The 14177-nt window shown below is 68.4% G+C and overlaps 2 protein-coding genes across 3 annotated transcripts; one reads left to right on the top strand and one right to left on the bottom strand.

Annotated features, from left to right (window-relative positions):
* Positions 1-64: 64 nt before the first annotated feature.
* Positions 65-6179, top strand: ZWINT (ZW10 interacting kinetochore protein). 2 transcript variants are annotated; one of them, XM_051772047.1, is made up of 10 exons: positions 65-105; positions 491-575; positions 1010-1115; positions 1625-1791; positions 2715-2765; positions 3430-3512; positions 3840-4023; positions 4358-4467; positions 5357-5513; positions 5892-6179. In XM_051772047.1, exons 1-10 carry the CDS (start codon positions 77-79, stop codon positions 5988-5990), a joined length of 1071 nt encoding a protein of 356 aa, XP_051628007.1. In that variant the 5' UTR covers positions 65-76; the 3' UTR covers positions 5991-6179. The 2 variants fall into 2 exon arrangements, with proteins under 2 accessions (XP_051628007.1, XP_051628006.1); XM_051772046.1 differs by lacking the exon at positions 65-105 and having other exon boundaries at positions 115-575.
* A 151-nt stretch (positions 6180-6330) lies between these two features.
* On the bottom strand, positions 6331-14129 carry LOC127463046 (metabotropic glutamate receptor 6-like). The gene is made up of 11 exons (XM_051772035.1): positions 13725-14129; positions 12629-13126; positions 11471-11687; positions 10888-11023; positions 10348-10502; positions 9703-9861; positions 9288-9485; positions 8741-8877; positions 7747-8290; positions 7027-7418; positions 6331-6524 (listed from the first exon to the last, which is right to left on the bottom strand). The coding sequence occupies exons 2-11, from the start codon at positions 13118-13120 to the stop codon at positions 6378-6380; spliced, it is 2577 nt and encodes an 858-aa protein (XP_051627995.1). The 5' UTR covers positions 13121-13126; positions 13725-14129; the 3' UTR covers positions 6331-6377.
* Between the last annotated feature and the right edge of the window lie 48 nt (positions 14130-14177).

Raw genomic sequence — 14177 nt, 5'->3', positions numbered from 1 at the left:
GGCAGGCCGCGGGCGCTGATTGGTCGCCTTTGCCGGGTGGGCGGACGAGGCGGGAGCGCGGGAAGGCGCGGCGGCGATGGCGGCGCGACTGGAGCGCGCGGGGGGGTGAGCGCGAGACCCCCCTCCCCATGGCGGGAACCCCTGAGGGGACCCCGCCGCCATCTTGGAAAGGGGGGCAACTGGGGGGGTCTGAAGGGGTTACCGGGGCCTCCCGGGGATCCCTGAGGCGTCTGCGGGGCCCATTGGGGTCCCTGGGGGGTGCCCCCCCGTCCCCACGAGGGTCCCTGAGGGGTCATTGGGTCCTCACGGGACCTGAAGGGGTCCCAGCGGGGTCCCTGGGATGTCCCCCTCGATCCCCATTGGGGTCCCTGAGGAGTTACCGGGTCCCACTGGTGTCCCTGGGATGCCCCCCCGATCGTCACAGGGGCCTTTAAGGGGTCCTTTGGTGTGTCCCCCCCATGCCCACGGGTGTCCCCTCGGGTGTCCCCAGGGTGCTGACGGCCCTCGAGGCCGCCCTGGCCTTGGAGGAGGAGGAGGGGGATGTCCCGGCCCCGGTCCTGGTGGAACATCAAGTGGTGAGACCCCCCCGCCCCTCCATGCCCCCCCTCAGCACTCACATTCCCCCCTCGGCTGTTTTTGGCCTCCCTATTTGCCCCCCAAACCTCCCTTTGATGTCCCCCCCAAATTCTCACATATCCTTGATGCTCCTCCCAAATTCTCACAGCCCACCCCCCCTTATTTAGGCCCAAATCTCCCTGTGACCCCCAAATTTATCCCCCAAATCCCTCCCTGGCCCCCTCCACATTTATCCCTCAAACCTTCCCTGACCCCCCCATTTTCTGCCCCTCTCTCTGGCCCCCATATTTTGCTCAAACCCTCCCAATTATCCCTCCAAATCTCTCTTTCACCCCTTGTTTTTACCCTCATTTCCCCATCCTTGACCCCCCAAACTTCCCCCTGACCCACAGAAGTACCCCCTGTGACCCCCTGACCCCCCAAACCTCCCCAGGACACCCGTCGGAAGCAGAAGCTGCTCCTGTCCCAGCTCCGGGTGCTGCGGCTGCTCCTGGGGGTCATCGAGAACCCGGGGCTGCCCCCGGCCCCCGCCGGCCTCCGTGAGCCCCCCAAAAACCCTGACCCCCCCAGACTGAACCCAGGGTCTCTGTGAGCCCCCTGACCCCCCCCTGAACCCCCAAACCGAGCCCAGGGCTTCTGTGAGCCCCGCAAACCTCCCTGACCCCCCAAACTGAGCCCATGGCCTGTGTGAGCCCCCCAAGCCCCCCTGACCCCCCAAATCCCCCGACCATTCCCAAAGCTCTGGGTCCCCCCCGAGCCCCAAAGATCCCTGAGTCTCCCCTGGGTCCTCCTGATCTCTTCTAGGGGGGGCTGAGAGAACCAAAATGAGGGAGTCTGGGACGGGGTTTGGGGTTTCCTGGACACCCAGGTCCCATTTGGGGGTTCTCAGGTTCCCTTTGTGGGTGTTTGGGGTCCCCATTTGGGGCTATTTGGGGTATTCTGCATTTCAGGGGATGGTGTTTGGGGTCCCCTTCTTTTGGGGCGGGTTGGGGGTCCTCGGGTTCCCTTTGGGGTCCCCATTCCGGGGGTCTGACAGGTGCCCCCCCAGGTGAGGCTGCAGCCCAGGCCCGGGGCCGGTGGCAGGAGCTGAAGTTGGGGTACAGGGGGGCCCTGGGGGCCCTGGAGGGGGCTGTGCCCCCCACCCTCACCCAGCTGGGGAAGGGGCAGCGGCTGCTGCAGCGGCTCAGGGCAGTCCTGGGGGCCCGGACCCAGCAGGTACAGGGGGTCTGGGGGGGTCCCATGGGTGGGGGGGTGATGGAAGTGGGAATGTGGGGGCTGTGGGGTGGCTAAAGGAGGGCTGGGGGGCCAGTGTGGGTCCGGGGGGAGTCCCTTGGCTGTGTGTGGATTAGAGGGGGTATTGGGGTGAAGGGGTCCTATGGGTCCTGAGGGGGTCCCATGGGTGCTGGGAGGATCCCCTGGGTGTGAGGGGGTCCCGCGGGTGTGAGGGGGTCCCGTGGGTGCTGGGAGGATCCCATGGGTGTGAGGGGGTCCCGTGGGTGCTGGGAGGATCCTATGGGTATGAGGGGGTCCCGTGGGTGTGAGGGGGTCCCGTGGGTGCTGGGAGGATCCCCTGGGTGTGAGGGGGTCCCGTGGGTGTGAGGGGGTCCCGTGGGTGCTGGGAGGATCCCATGGGTGCTGTGGGGTGTGAGGGAGTCCCGTGGGTGCTGGGAGGATCCCATGGGTGCTGTGGGGTGTGAGGGAGTCCCGTGGGTGCTGGGAGGATCCCATGGGTGCTGTGGGGTGTGAGGGAGTCCCGTGGGTGCTGGGAGGATCCCATGGGTGCTGTGGGGTGTGAGGGAGTCCCGTGGGTGCTGGGAGGATCCCATGGGTGCTGTGGGGTGTGAGGGAGTCCCGTGGGTGCTGGGAGGATCCCATGGGTGCTGTGGGGTGTGAGGGAGTCCCGTGGGTGCTGGGAGGATCCCATGGGTGCTGTGGGGTGTGAGGGGGTCCCGTGGGTGCTGGGAGGATCCCATGGGTGCTGTGGGGTGTGAGGGGGTCCCGTGGGTGCTGGGAGGATCCCATGGGTGCTGTGGGGTGTGAGGGGGTCCCGTGGGTGCTGGGAGGATCCCATGGGTGCTGTGGGGTGTGAGGGGGTCCCGTGGGTGCTGGGAGGATCCCATGGGTGCTGTTCCCCCCAGCAAGAGGAGCTGCAGGTGAAGATTCGTGAGGCCACCGAGAGACGGGACGAGGTGAGACGGGGGGTCACCCCCCTCAGGGTCCCTCTGCCCCTGGGGGGTTCCTCCCCCCCACCTTGGGGTGACCCTGCCCTGTCCTATTGGGGTTCCCCCCACATTTCGTTTTTCAGTTCCACCCCCATTTTGGGGTCCAGCCCTAATTTTGTGTCTCTGTCCCCCAAAAGTTTGGGGTTTCTGTCTCCACTCTGCTTTTGTGGTTTCAGTGTCCCCCCTGCAATGTGGGGTCCCCTCCATTCTGGGGTTTCAATCACCCCATTTTATGGTTCCTCCCCACTTTGGGGCTCCCGCCCCCCCAGGTCTTGGGTCTGAGCCCTCTTCAATATGGGATTCCGCTGGGTTTGGGAGGGGGGGAGCCCAAATTACCCCCAATTCGGGGTCCCTGCCCCCAGTTTGGGGTCTCTCCCCCCCATTTTGGGGTCTCCCCCCCCAGTTTGGGGTCTCCCCCCCCCATTTTGGGGTCTCTCCCCCCATTTTGGGGTCTCTCCCCCCCATTTTGGGGTCTCCCCCCCCCCATTTTGGGGTCTCTCCCCCCCATTTTGGGGTCTCCCCCCCCAGTTTGGGGTCTCTCCCCCCCAGTTTGGGGTCTCTCCCCCCAGTTTGGGGTCTCTCCCCCCATTTTGGGGTCTCTCCCCCCCATTTTGGGGTCTCCCCCCCGCAGTTGCTCCGGCGGGTTCAGGAGCGGCGGCGGGGGCGGCTCGGCCGGCAGGGGGCGCTGCGGAGCCACAGGGGGGCGGCCACCAGGTGAGGGGGCGGGGCCACGGAAAGGTGGGCGGGGCTTGATTGAGGGGCGTGGCCTGGGTTGTTGGGAGGGTCGGGGGGACTCGGGATTTTGGGGGTATCTTGGGGGGTCCCGAGAGAGACCAGCAGGGGTGGGGGGCAGGCCCCCGGGTTGGGGGTCCTGGAGGGGACCCGGGAGGTTTGGGGGTGCCTGGAGGGGTTCAGTGGGGACCCAGGTATGTCCAGGTATGTGGGGGGGGGTTCTGGGAACTGGGGGGACCCAGGAATTTGGGAGGGGGACACCCCCACACCGGGGGGTCCTGTGCCCCCCCCACTGACCGGTGGCCGCAGGGCGGGGGCCTCGTGCCGCCTGTACCAGGCCCTGTCGGGGGTCCGGGTGCTGCTCCCCCCCTCAGGGACCCCCGAGCTGGAGCTGGAGCTGGAGCTGGAACTGGGACCCCCCCCGGGCCCCTCCCCCGGCTCGCTGCCCCCCCTGCGCCTGAGCCACAGCCCCCGGGGGGGGGTCCGAGTGCTGGTGAGGGGCTGGGGGGATTTTGGGAGGCTGGGGGAGATTTGGGGTCTTGGGGGGGGCATTTGGAGGGTGGTTGGGGGCTGAGGGGGCACTTGGGGGGTGGGGGGAGCCCGAGGGGCTGGGGGGGGTTGGGGATCATCTGGAGAGCTGTGGAGGGGGGATTTGGGGTCTCGGGGTGGGAAGGGGCTCCTGGGGGGCACTTTTGGGGGGTGGACGGGTTGGGGGGGGGTACTTGAGGATCAGGGACTGGGTTGGGGGTCTGGAGGGGCAGGTGGGGGGCACTGGGAGGGCCTGGGGGGGCAGTTTTGGGGTCTCACTATTCCCCCTTTCCCCCCAGGGTCCCCCCCTGCCGCTGCCACCCCCCCTGGGCCCGGGGCTGCTGGAGCTGCAGCGGCGCTGCTGGGACGGGTGGGGGCTGTGGGAGGAGGTGACACACCTGAGGGACAGGTGAGGGGACACCTGGGGACAGGGGAGGGGACACCTGGGGGCGGGGGGGAACACCTGAGGGACAGGGGAGGGGACACCTGGGGACAGGGGAGGGGACACCTGGGGGATGGGGGGAACACCTGGGGACAGGGGAGGGGACACCTGGGGGAGGGGAGGGGACACTTGAGGGACAGGGGAGGGGACACCTGGGGACAGGGGAGGGGACACCTGAGGGACAGGTGAGGGGACACCTGGGGGATGGGGGGAACACCTGAGGGACAGGGGAGGGGACACCTGGGGACAGGGGAGGGGACACCTGGGGGATGGGGGGAACACTTGGGGACAGAGGAGGGGACACTTGAGGGACAGGGGAGGGGACACCTGAGGACAGGTGAGGGGACACCTGGGGACAGGGGAGGGAACACCTGGGGGAGGGGAGGGGACACCTGAGGGACAGGGGAGGGGACACTTGAGGGACAGGGGAGGGGACACCTGGGGACAGGGGAGGGGACACCTGGGGGATGGGGGGAACACCTGGGGACAGGGGAGGGGACACCTGGGGACAGGGGAGAGGACACTTGAGGGACAGGGGGAGCCACCTGAGGGACAGGGGAGGGGACACCTGAGGGACAGGTGAGGGGACACCTGGGGGATGGGGGGAACACCTAAGGGACAGGGGAGGGGACACCTGGGGACAGGGGAGAGGACACTTGAGGGACAGGGGGAGCCACCTGAGGGACAGGGGAGGGGACACCTAAAGGACAGGTGCGGGGGGGTCTTGGGGGTGCTCCGGATTCTGGGGGGCCCCAGAGTTTGAGGGGGATCCCTGGTGTCCAGGGGGTGTTCCCTGGATTCTGGGGGGGGGTTCCCGGTGTTCAGGGGGGTCCCCACCCCCTGTTTCCCCCCCCAGGTTTGCCCTGGACTGGCAGCCCGAGTTGGGGCTCCTGCGGGTCCTGGGGGGTCCCCGGGGGGCCGAGACCCTCTGGACACTGGAGCTGGACCCGGGGTACCCCCAGAGTGGGGGGGTGCGGCTGCTGCCCCCCCCCGAGGAGGCCCCCCCCATCCCTGTGAGTGCTTTGGAGGGATCCTGGGGGGATTTAGGGGTCCCTGGGTGGGGGCTGGGGAGTCTATGGGGCAGGTTGTGGGGGCTGGGGGCAATTTGAGGTTCCAGGGGGGTACCTGGGGTCCCTTACGGGCAGTTTGGGGGAGGGGGGGTCCCAGGGATGCTGGGGAACCCTGGGGGTGTTTTTGGGGTCTCTGGAGGGCACTGAGGGGGGTCCTGAGAGTGGTTTTATGGGTCTCAGTGGGTGTTGGGGGGTCCTGGAGTCACGAGGAGCGTCCCAGGGTTGGTCTTAGGGGTTTGGGGGGGCTCTTGGGGTGGTTCTCAAGGGCACACGGGGGTCCTGGGGCATGAACCCCCTGACCCCCCCTTTTCCCCCCCACAGTCACCCCCAGACCCCCCCACCCTGACCCGGTGGCTGGAGCTGCTGGTGGGGCTCCCGAAGCCCCGCCCTGAGGGACCCCACAAGTCCATGCCCTGCTGAAAATGGGGACCCTCCCCCCAATAAACCCACTGCAACTCTCTCCACCCCAAAGAAACCCACTGTGCCCTCCCAGTAAACCCCCTGTACCCCAATAAATCCACAGTACCCCCTAATAAACTCCCCCAATAAACCCACTGTATCCCTGTAATAAACCCACTGTGCCCCCAATAAACCCACTGTGCCCCCAATAAACCCCCCCAATAAACCTCCTGTATCCCTGTAATAAACTCTCTGCCCCCCCAATAACCCCCCTGCCCCCCACTGCCGGCTCTGTGTCACCCCCAAACAAAGGGGGCTCCTGGGGGGTTGCAGGAGCGGCTTTATTGGGGTGGGGGTGGGGTGAGGGGGGTCTGGGGGTGCCGGGAGCCCCCCCGGGTGGGGGGGTCCCTACGGGGGGGGGTCCCCGCGGCGCTTGGGCTGGTTGCGCTCGGGGTGCAGGAGGATCACGTAGACCTTGGGGGCATAAAGGAGCCCCAGGGGCACCGAGGCCGAGAGGCTCATGGACACCGTCAGCGTGGCCATCTGCACGTGGACCTGCACCCCGGAAACGGGACCCCGAAACCTGCTGAGCCGTGAGACCCCCCACCCAGACCCCATCGCCCCCTGAGCCCCCCAAACCCGACCACCCCTGCCCCAGGGCTCATGGGCACCGTCAGCACATGGACCTGCACCCCAAAACCAGGGGAACCTCAAATCCTACCAACTCCTGAACCACGTGTGTGCCCCCAGGGACCCCAAAAACACCCAGGGACCCCACAGATACCCCTTGGGGACCCCCGAACGCCCTCCTCACCCTCTCAGCCAACTGAGCAGCCCTGAAACAGATGGGTCCGAAAGCGAGCACTGAGGATGTGTGTGCCCCCAGGAACCCCAAATACCCCCCCAGGGACCCCAAATACCCCCCCAGGGACCCCAAACACACCCCCAGGGACCCCAAATACCCCCCCAGGGACCCCAAATACCCCCCAGGGACCCCAAATACCCCCCAGGGACCCCAAACACCCCCCCAGGGACCCCAAATGCCCTCTCAGCTCACCCTGTCAGCGGACTGGGCGGCCCCGAAGAAGATGGGCCCGAAGGCGAGCCACACCACGCAGGTGGTGTACATGGCGAAGCCGATGGGCTTGGCCTCGTTGAAGGTCTCGGGGACGCCGCGGGCCTTGACGGCGTACACGGTGCAGGTGAGCATGAGCAGCAGCGCGTAGGCCAGGCAGGCCAGCGTGGCCCCCTCGGCCATGTCGCAGCGCAGGACCCCCCGCGCCGCCTCGGGGTCGGGGGTCCGGCCCATCTCGTAGTCGATGAGGGCGTGGGGCGGCCGCACCAGCAGCCACGTGGCCGCGGCCACCAGCTGGAGGCCACTGAGGGTGAAGGTGATCACCAGCTGGGACGTGGGGCTGATGAACCGCGGCGGCGTCACCGAGCGCTTACCTGGGGGGCACGCGGGGTCAGGGGGCACCCGGGACACCTGGGCACCCCCGGGACACGCCTGGTATGAGGTGTGGTGGGTCAGTGTAGGTGGGACCCCACCCCACATCCCTCAGCCTCACCTCCAAGGTCCCTTCCCAGCCCCCCGCGTGTCCCCAGGTGTCACCCGGGCACCCCCGGAACTCTCAGGCCCCCCCAACTCCCCTCTCGGTGACGCCGTAGCCGTGGCAGGTCCGGGTGAGGGGCGCAGGGGTGGGGACAGCCTGTCCCACATCCCTCAGCTCCTGCCCCTCACCCGGCCCCCCCAGGCCCCTGTGCCCCCCGTCCTCACCCTGCTCAAAGATGCGGTAGATGCGGTTGGTCTTGGTGAGCAGGGCGGCGTAGGTGAGGCTCATGCCGAGCCCCAGGAAGAGGCGGCGCAGGGCACAGACGCCCACGCCGGGCTCGGCCACCATGAGGAAGGTGATGGCGTAGACCAGGGCGATGCCGGCCAGCAGGACGTAGCTGAGCTCGCGGCCCGACGCCTTCACGATGGGCGTGTCGTGGTGGCGCACGAAGGTGGCCAGCACGAAGGCCGTGGCCATGAGCCCCAGCGTGGCCAGGGCCACCGGCACCGCGGCGCAGGGGTCGGCCCAGCGCAGGCGCAGCACCGGCGTGGGCCGGCAGGCCGTGCGGTCGGGCGTGGGCCGCAGGTGGGAGGCGCAGGGCAGGCAGGTGAGGGGGTCGGCGCGGTACTGGTACCCCCCGCACAGCTCGCAGTGCCAGCAGCACGGGACCCCCTTCACCGGCTTCTTGCGCTCGCCGGGGCCGCAGGGCAGGCTGCACACCGAGGGCGGGGGGGACGTCGAGTTGGACCCCCACGCCATGGCCTCCTCCTGGGGGGACGCTGCGTGAGACCCCACAGACCCCCCCAAACCCACCACGGACCCCCCACACGGCAGGCTGCACACCGGGGAGGGGGGAGACATCGAGTGGGACCCCCCACCACAGCCTCCTCCTGGGGGAGAACAGGGTGAAAGACCCCCCATGGACACCCAAACATCCCCCAAACTCCCCCATGGACCCCCCCAAACCCCCCATAGACACCCCACCTGCCCAGGGGGAACAGGGGAACCCCCCAACCAGAGCCCCCAGTTGGCCACTGGGATCCCACCAGTTGACTGGGGGGGGGCACCCCTGGGGGAGTTGGGGGGATTCAGGGGGGTTTTAGGGGTTACAGGGGTTTGGGGGCTCAGGGGTGGGTTGGAGGGGACTCGGGGGGAAAGTGGGGACTCAGAGGGACCTGGGGAGGTTCAGGGGTCCCACCCTGGGGGTCCCAGCCCCACCTGCAGGCGCAGCCCCTGCACCCACTGCCCCACGGCCCTGTAGGCGCCGGTGCCGTTGCCCCCCTGGAACTGGAAGATGTCGTAACGTCCCGGGGCGTCCCCGTTCTCATTGAAGGACACCGGGGTGCCCGCGCTGCCTGCACACCAGTATGGACCAGTACGGGTCAGCATGAACCAGTACAGACCTGCATAAAGCACTAATCCCCAGTGCCACCCCAGCACCAACATACTCCCCACTACAGGGCAAACCAGTGTTCCCAGTATGGCCTCCAGTGCCTCCCAGTTCATCACATTAAGGCCCCCAATCCCTCCCAGTGCTCCACAGTCCCCACCCAGCACTTCCCAGTACATCCCAATAAGGGCCAGTAGGGTTTCCAGAGCCCCTCACTATGTCCCAGTGAGGCCTTCAGTGCCCCCCAGTCTCCTCCAATGTCCTCCAGTTTGTCCCAGTGTGGCACCCAGTGCGCCCTGGTTCCTTCCCAGTGCCCCCCAGTATATCCCAGTGCCTCCCAGTGCTTCCCAGTATGGTCCCCAGTGCCCCCAGTACCGTTGAAGGCCACCCTGCGGATGTGGGCGAGCAGCTGGCGGCCGTCGGGGGGGTCCATGCTGGGGCAGAGCCCCCCCCCCGGGCAGGCCTCGCCCAGCAGCGAGTGCAGCCCGTGGGCCATGGCCAGGACGGCGTCGATGACGAACTGCACCTTCCCCTCCTGCTCGTAGGGCGAGTCCCGCCCGATCCGCTCCCGGCCTGGGGGCAGGGGGGGGTCAGGGACCCACAGGGACCCCCGGGGCCGCCACGGCTGGGGGGCCCCGGGGGTGGGACCGCGGGGAGGGGAGGGAGGCTCTGCCCCGCACGGGAGGGGTTCAGGGACCCCCGGGAGTCCCGTAAGTTGGGGGGGACCGAGGGGTGACCCCCGGGGGGTCTCTGCAGAGTGGGGGGGGGGGGGGGGTGTCGGGGGTGGTACCTGTGCATTTGCGCACGGGGGTCCCGGCCCCGCCCGCGGGGTCCCCGTCGCCCCCCCCGTGGGGGAGGCGACAGTTGAAATCGTCCTCCCAGAACTCGTGGAACCAGAGGTTGCGCCGGTTGTTCTCCAGGGACCGGGACGTGAAGTACTCGTCGAACCCTGGGGGGCACAGAGGGGGGTACGGGGGGCCCAAGGGGTCAAGGGGGTACCCGGGGCACAGGGGGGGCCTAAAGGGTCGCGGGGGGTCCCAAGTGTCACGAGGGACCCCACGGGGTCACAGGGTGTCCCACAGCGTTATTGCCCCCCCTCAGTGTCCCGGGGGGCTCTGCAGCCCCTCAAGGTGTCCCATAACTCTGTGGGGCAGCAATGGAGGGGCAGGAAGGTGAGAGGACCCTCCCCAAACACCTCCCCCCCACCCACACGGGGCTGGATGACCTCCCACCACGGCCCCTTAGGGTGCCCCCGGAGCCCCCTGTACCCCCCCGTGCCCCCAGACTCACCAGGCACTGAGGGTTGGGCAGGATGGTGATGGGACCCTCCCCCCCAGTGTGCCCCCGCAGCCCCATAGGGTGGCCCCATAGCCCCCAAAGCCCCCCTAGTGCCCCCCATAGTCCCCCCAGTGCCCCCCAAAGCCCCCCGACTGACCTGGCACCGAGGCCCGTTTGGGCAGGATGGTGATGGCCCCGTGAGCCGCCTCCTCCAGCCCCTGCACCGGGGCCATCTTGGCCCCCCAGCTGTCCGAGCCCACCCAGGAGAAGTGGCCAGACAGGTTGGCCAAGGTGGCCGCCTCCAGCACCCGCCTGCGGGGACAGCGTCACTGGGGGCACTGGGGCCAACTGGGAGGGGCTGGGAGGGACTGGGGGAGTCTGGGAAACACTGGGATGGGCTGGGTTGGACCGGGGGGCTGCTGGGAGGGACTGGGAGGGGATCTGAATAGACTGGAAGGGACTGGAAAACACTGGGGGGCTAATGGGATGGACTGGGACAAACTGGGAGGGGACTTGAATGGACTGGGGGGAACAAGGAATCGCTGAGAGGGGACCTGAAGGGACTGGAGGGCTACTGGGAGGGACTGAGGAGCACTGGGAAGGGACTGGGAGGCTGCTGTGGGGGACTGGGACAGTGCGGGGCAGGACCAGTCCGTACTGGTCCATACTGGTCCGTACTGGTCCGTACTGGGCTCACCGGATGTCGTCCTCGTTGGCGAACAGCACCACCCCCCGCGCCGTCGACGTCTCCATCAGGCGCCTGATGACCTTGGCGAACTCGCCCGGGCGCGGCTCCCGCGGGATCTTGATGGACTGGGCGATGCACAGGCCCCCTGCGCCAGTATGGACCAGTATGGACCGGTACAGAGCAGTACAGACCAGTATGGACCGGTACAGAGCAGTACGGACCAGTACAGACCAGTATGGACCGGTATGGACCGGTATGGACTGGTATGGGCAGGTATGGACCAGTACAGACTAGTATTGCCTCCCCAGACTCCAGTGACTCACTGGAGGTCACTGAGGGGGCAGCACCTCCCCCTCCTGCAGGACCTGCCCTCCCAGTACATCCCAGTATAACCCAGTGCCCTCCCAGTTTATCCCAGTCCCAGTGTCCCAGCAGCGTGAACCACAGGGGAGAATGGAGCTTGCCCTCCCAGTGCTCCCAGTACATCCCAATGTCCTCCTAGTGTTCCCACTCCATCCCAGCATCCGTCCCAGTACATCCCCGTGTCCTCCCAGTACATCCCAGTGTCCCCTCCCAGTGCCCCAGTGCCCACCAGCCTCCCTGGAGCTGTGCACAAAGGCCTCCACGCCGCTCTCGCCGTAGTTGCCCTCGGATGCCAAGGTGCTGACGTAGCTCCAGCCCAGCGCCCTCACCACGGCCACCATGGCCTCGGCCTGGTACGAGTCCGGGGGCACCACCCGCGAGAAGAACTCGTAACGCCCGGGGTCCGACAGCTCCGGGGCCGTGGAGGCGTAGCTGATCTGGGGGATCTGGGGACAGGGGACATCGGGGTGTGACAGCTCCGGGGCCGTGGAGGCCCAGCTGATCTGGGGGATCTGGGGACGGGGGACATCGGGGTGTGACAGCTCCGGGGCCGTGGAGGCCCAGCTGATCTGGGGACCTCGGGGACATTGGGGGGCTTGGAGGCATCAGTGTGGGGCTGTTGAGGTGGGGGGTTCTGGGGATGAGGGGGACACTGAGGCCATTGGGGACGGGGGGGCTCAGGGGACTCGGTGCTGAGGGACACCCCCCCATCCCGATCCCCCCCCTGTCCCTAATCCCCTCTAATCCCCCAGGGCCATTTGCTGCCATCCCAGGGGATTGTGGAACACCCGGGGGGGGGGGGGGGGGAAGAAGGTTCTGGAATGGCCCTGGGGGGATGAGGGGGGGCAGGGAGGGGACCAGGTGTCCAGGCCCCCCCCCAAAGGGAAGGGCCATGATGGCCCACTGTGGGGACACTGTGGGGACACTGCGGGGACACTGCGGGGGTGGTGCTGTCCTGTGGCTCCCTCCCCTGTCCCCTCAGTGACCCCAAAGCCTCCCCAACCCAAATACCCCCCACAGCTCCCCAAATGACCCCAGCACCCCCCAACACCCCCCAACGGCCCCCCGCTGCAAACAGCTACAGCACGTTGGCAACCATGATGGACACAGAGCCGGCCAAGGCGCCAATGAGCCCCATGGCCCCAGTGTCCCTTCGTGTCCCAAATGCTCCCCCATGTCCCCCCAACGTCCATGAGGTCCCCAGCGATCCCCCCAAAGCCCCCTGTGCCCCCCCCCCCCGCAGACAGCTGCAGCGCATTGGCCACCACGATGGACACGGAGCTGGCCAAGGCGTCCATGACCCCCCACGTCCCCAAAGCTCCCAACGTCCCCCATGTCCCACCAGCGCTCCCCCTGCCCCCCAAAGCCCCCCCGTGCCCGCCCTCACCGCGAAGAGCCGCAGCACGTTGGCCACCATGATGGAGACGGAGCTGGCCGAGGCGCCGATGACGCCCACCAGGCGCTCGGGCGGGGGCCGGTGCGGGACGGAGCCGTCGGGGCAGCGGCCGTCGCCGCCCTCGGGGGGCAGGAGGCTGCGCACGAAGCTCAGCGCCTGCTCCAGGGCGTAGGTGTCCCGGGAACACGTGTCCAGGATGCGGGCGCCCAGCGTCAGGTTGGGCAGCACGCGGGGGTCGCCGTTGACGCGGTCCAGCGCGTACAGCATGGCCTCCAGCCGGTGGATGCCCTTCTCCTTCTTCACCGGCCCGCACGGCACCCCCGCGGGGCCGCGGGCGTGCACCGGGAACAGCCCCCCCAGCGTCAGGTCCCCCTCCAGCCGGATGGCGTGGGGCTGCGTGGGGGCCGGGGGGCAGCGCCCGGGGGGCAGCAGGGACAGCAGGACCACCGTGGGCACCACCAGGGTGGGCAGCGGCAGAGCCATGGCGGGCTGGGGGGCGGAGGGGGCGTTAGGGGGCACGGGGGGTGCAGGGGGTACCCCACGGGGTGGGAGTACCCTGTGAGGGGTTGGGGGGCACAAGGGGTGGGTGGGCAGCACCCCACGGGTGGGGAATGGCACCCTATGAGGGCTTAGGGGGCACCGGGGGGTGCAGAGGGTGCCCTGTGGGGCTGGGCTGGGGGACAGTGGCTGGGGGGCCACAGGAACAGGAGGGTCACCAGGAGGGGGCTTGGGGAGGGACAGAGGGGGGTTATGGGGGACCCTCGGAGAGTACCCGGGGGTTGAGGGGTGATGGGGGGGCACCCTATGGGGTGTGGGGGGGTAATGGCACCCACTGGGGCAGGGGTCGCACCCTATTGGGGGCAGGGGGCACCCCATGGAGCAGAGGGCAGCACCCTATGGGGGGTGTCCTATGGGGGGGCTGCCTATGAGGTGAGGAGGGAGGGAGTGGCACTCCTTAGGTTGGGGGGCACCCCCTGGGGGGGCTCTCTATGGGGTGTGGGGGGGGTAATGGCACCCGTCCTCCCCTGGACAGAGATCTGGGGTCCCAGCCCCCCCGGGGGGGTCCCGGTGCCCCCTCCCCACTCACCTGGGCCGTGGGTGCTCCAGGTCCCTGCGGAGCTGCCGATGAATGAGGGGTGGGGGTGGCCCCTGCCCCGGCCCCCCCGAATCCCCCCCCAAATCCCCCTCCAGCTGCTGATGGGGAGGAGCAGCCCCCCCTCTCTCCCGCTTTGGCTGAACTCCCACGGTCCCCTGAGCCCCCCAATTAAACCAGATGTTAATTATTGGGGGTGGAGGGGGATTTGGGGTGTCCCCCCCCAAACCAAGGGGACCAGGGGGTCCCATTGATGGGCTGAGCCCCCGGAGGGGTTTGGGGGAGTTTGGGGGGGCCGTGGGGGCCCTTAATCCCCCCCAGCTGCTGGATTAGGGGGGGATGGCGGGGAGGATAATCCACTGCTCGGCTGCAGCCGGGACCCCCCCGGCGGGGGGACACGGGGGGGACACGGGGGGGACACGGGGGGGACACGGGGGACTTCGGGAG

Source organism: Manacus candei, unplaced genomic scaffold (genome assembly GCF_025592945.1).
Source record: "Manacus candei isolate 608988 ecotype Guabito, Panama unplaced genomic scaffold, ASM2559294v1 h1tg000149l, whole genome shotgun sequence".
NCBI lineage: Eukaryota > Metazoa > Chordata > Aves > Passeriformes > Pipridae > Manacus > Manacus candei.
Note: the sequence above shows the minus strand (reverse complement) of the source record. Positions and strands in the feature narration are given on the sequence as shown.

What these genes read in the sequence shown, in the direction of transcription:
- LOC127463046 (XM_051772035.1), bottom strand. Translation starts at nt 13,120, where the DNA reads ATGGCTCTGCCGCTGCCCACCCTGGTGGTGCCCACGGTGGTCCTGCTG. An exon ending in GCACAGCTCCAGGGAGGCTG is followed by an intron (nt 11,024 to 11,470) that starts GTGGGCACTGGG and finishes ATACTGGCGCAG; the next exon opens with GGGGCCTGTGCATCGCCCAG. An exon ending in CAAACGGGCCTCGGTGCCAG is followed by an intron (nt 9,862 to 10,347) that starts GTCAGTCGGGGG and finishes TGTGCCCCCCAG; the next exon opens with GGTTCGACGAGTACTTCACG.
- ZWINT (XM_051772046.1), top strand. Translation starts at nt 459, where the DNA reads ATGCCCACGGGTGTCCCCTCGGGTGTCCCCAGGGTGCTGACGGCCCTC. An exon ending in CCACCGAGAGACGGGACGAG is followed by an intron (nt 2,766 to 3,429) that starts GTGAGACGGGGG and finishes TCCCCCCCGCAG; the next exon opens with TTGCTCCGGCGGGTTCAGGA. An exon ending in AGGAGGCCCCCCCCATCCCT is followed by an intron (nt 5,514 to 5,891) that starts GTGAGTGCTTTG and finishes TCCCCCCCACAG; the next exon opens with TCACCCCCAGACCCCCCCAC.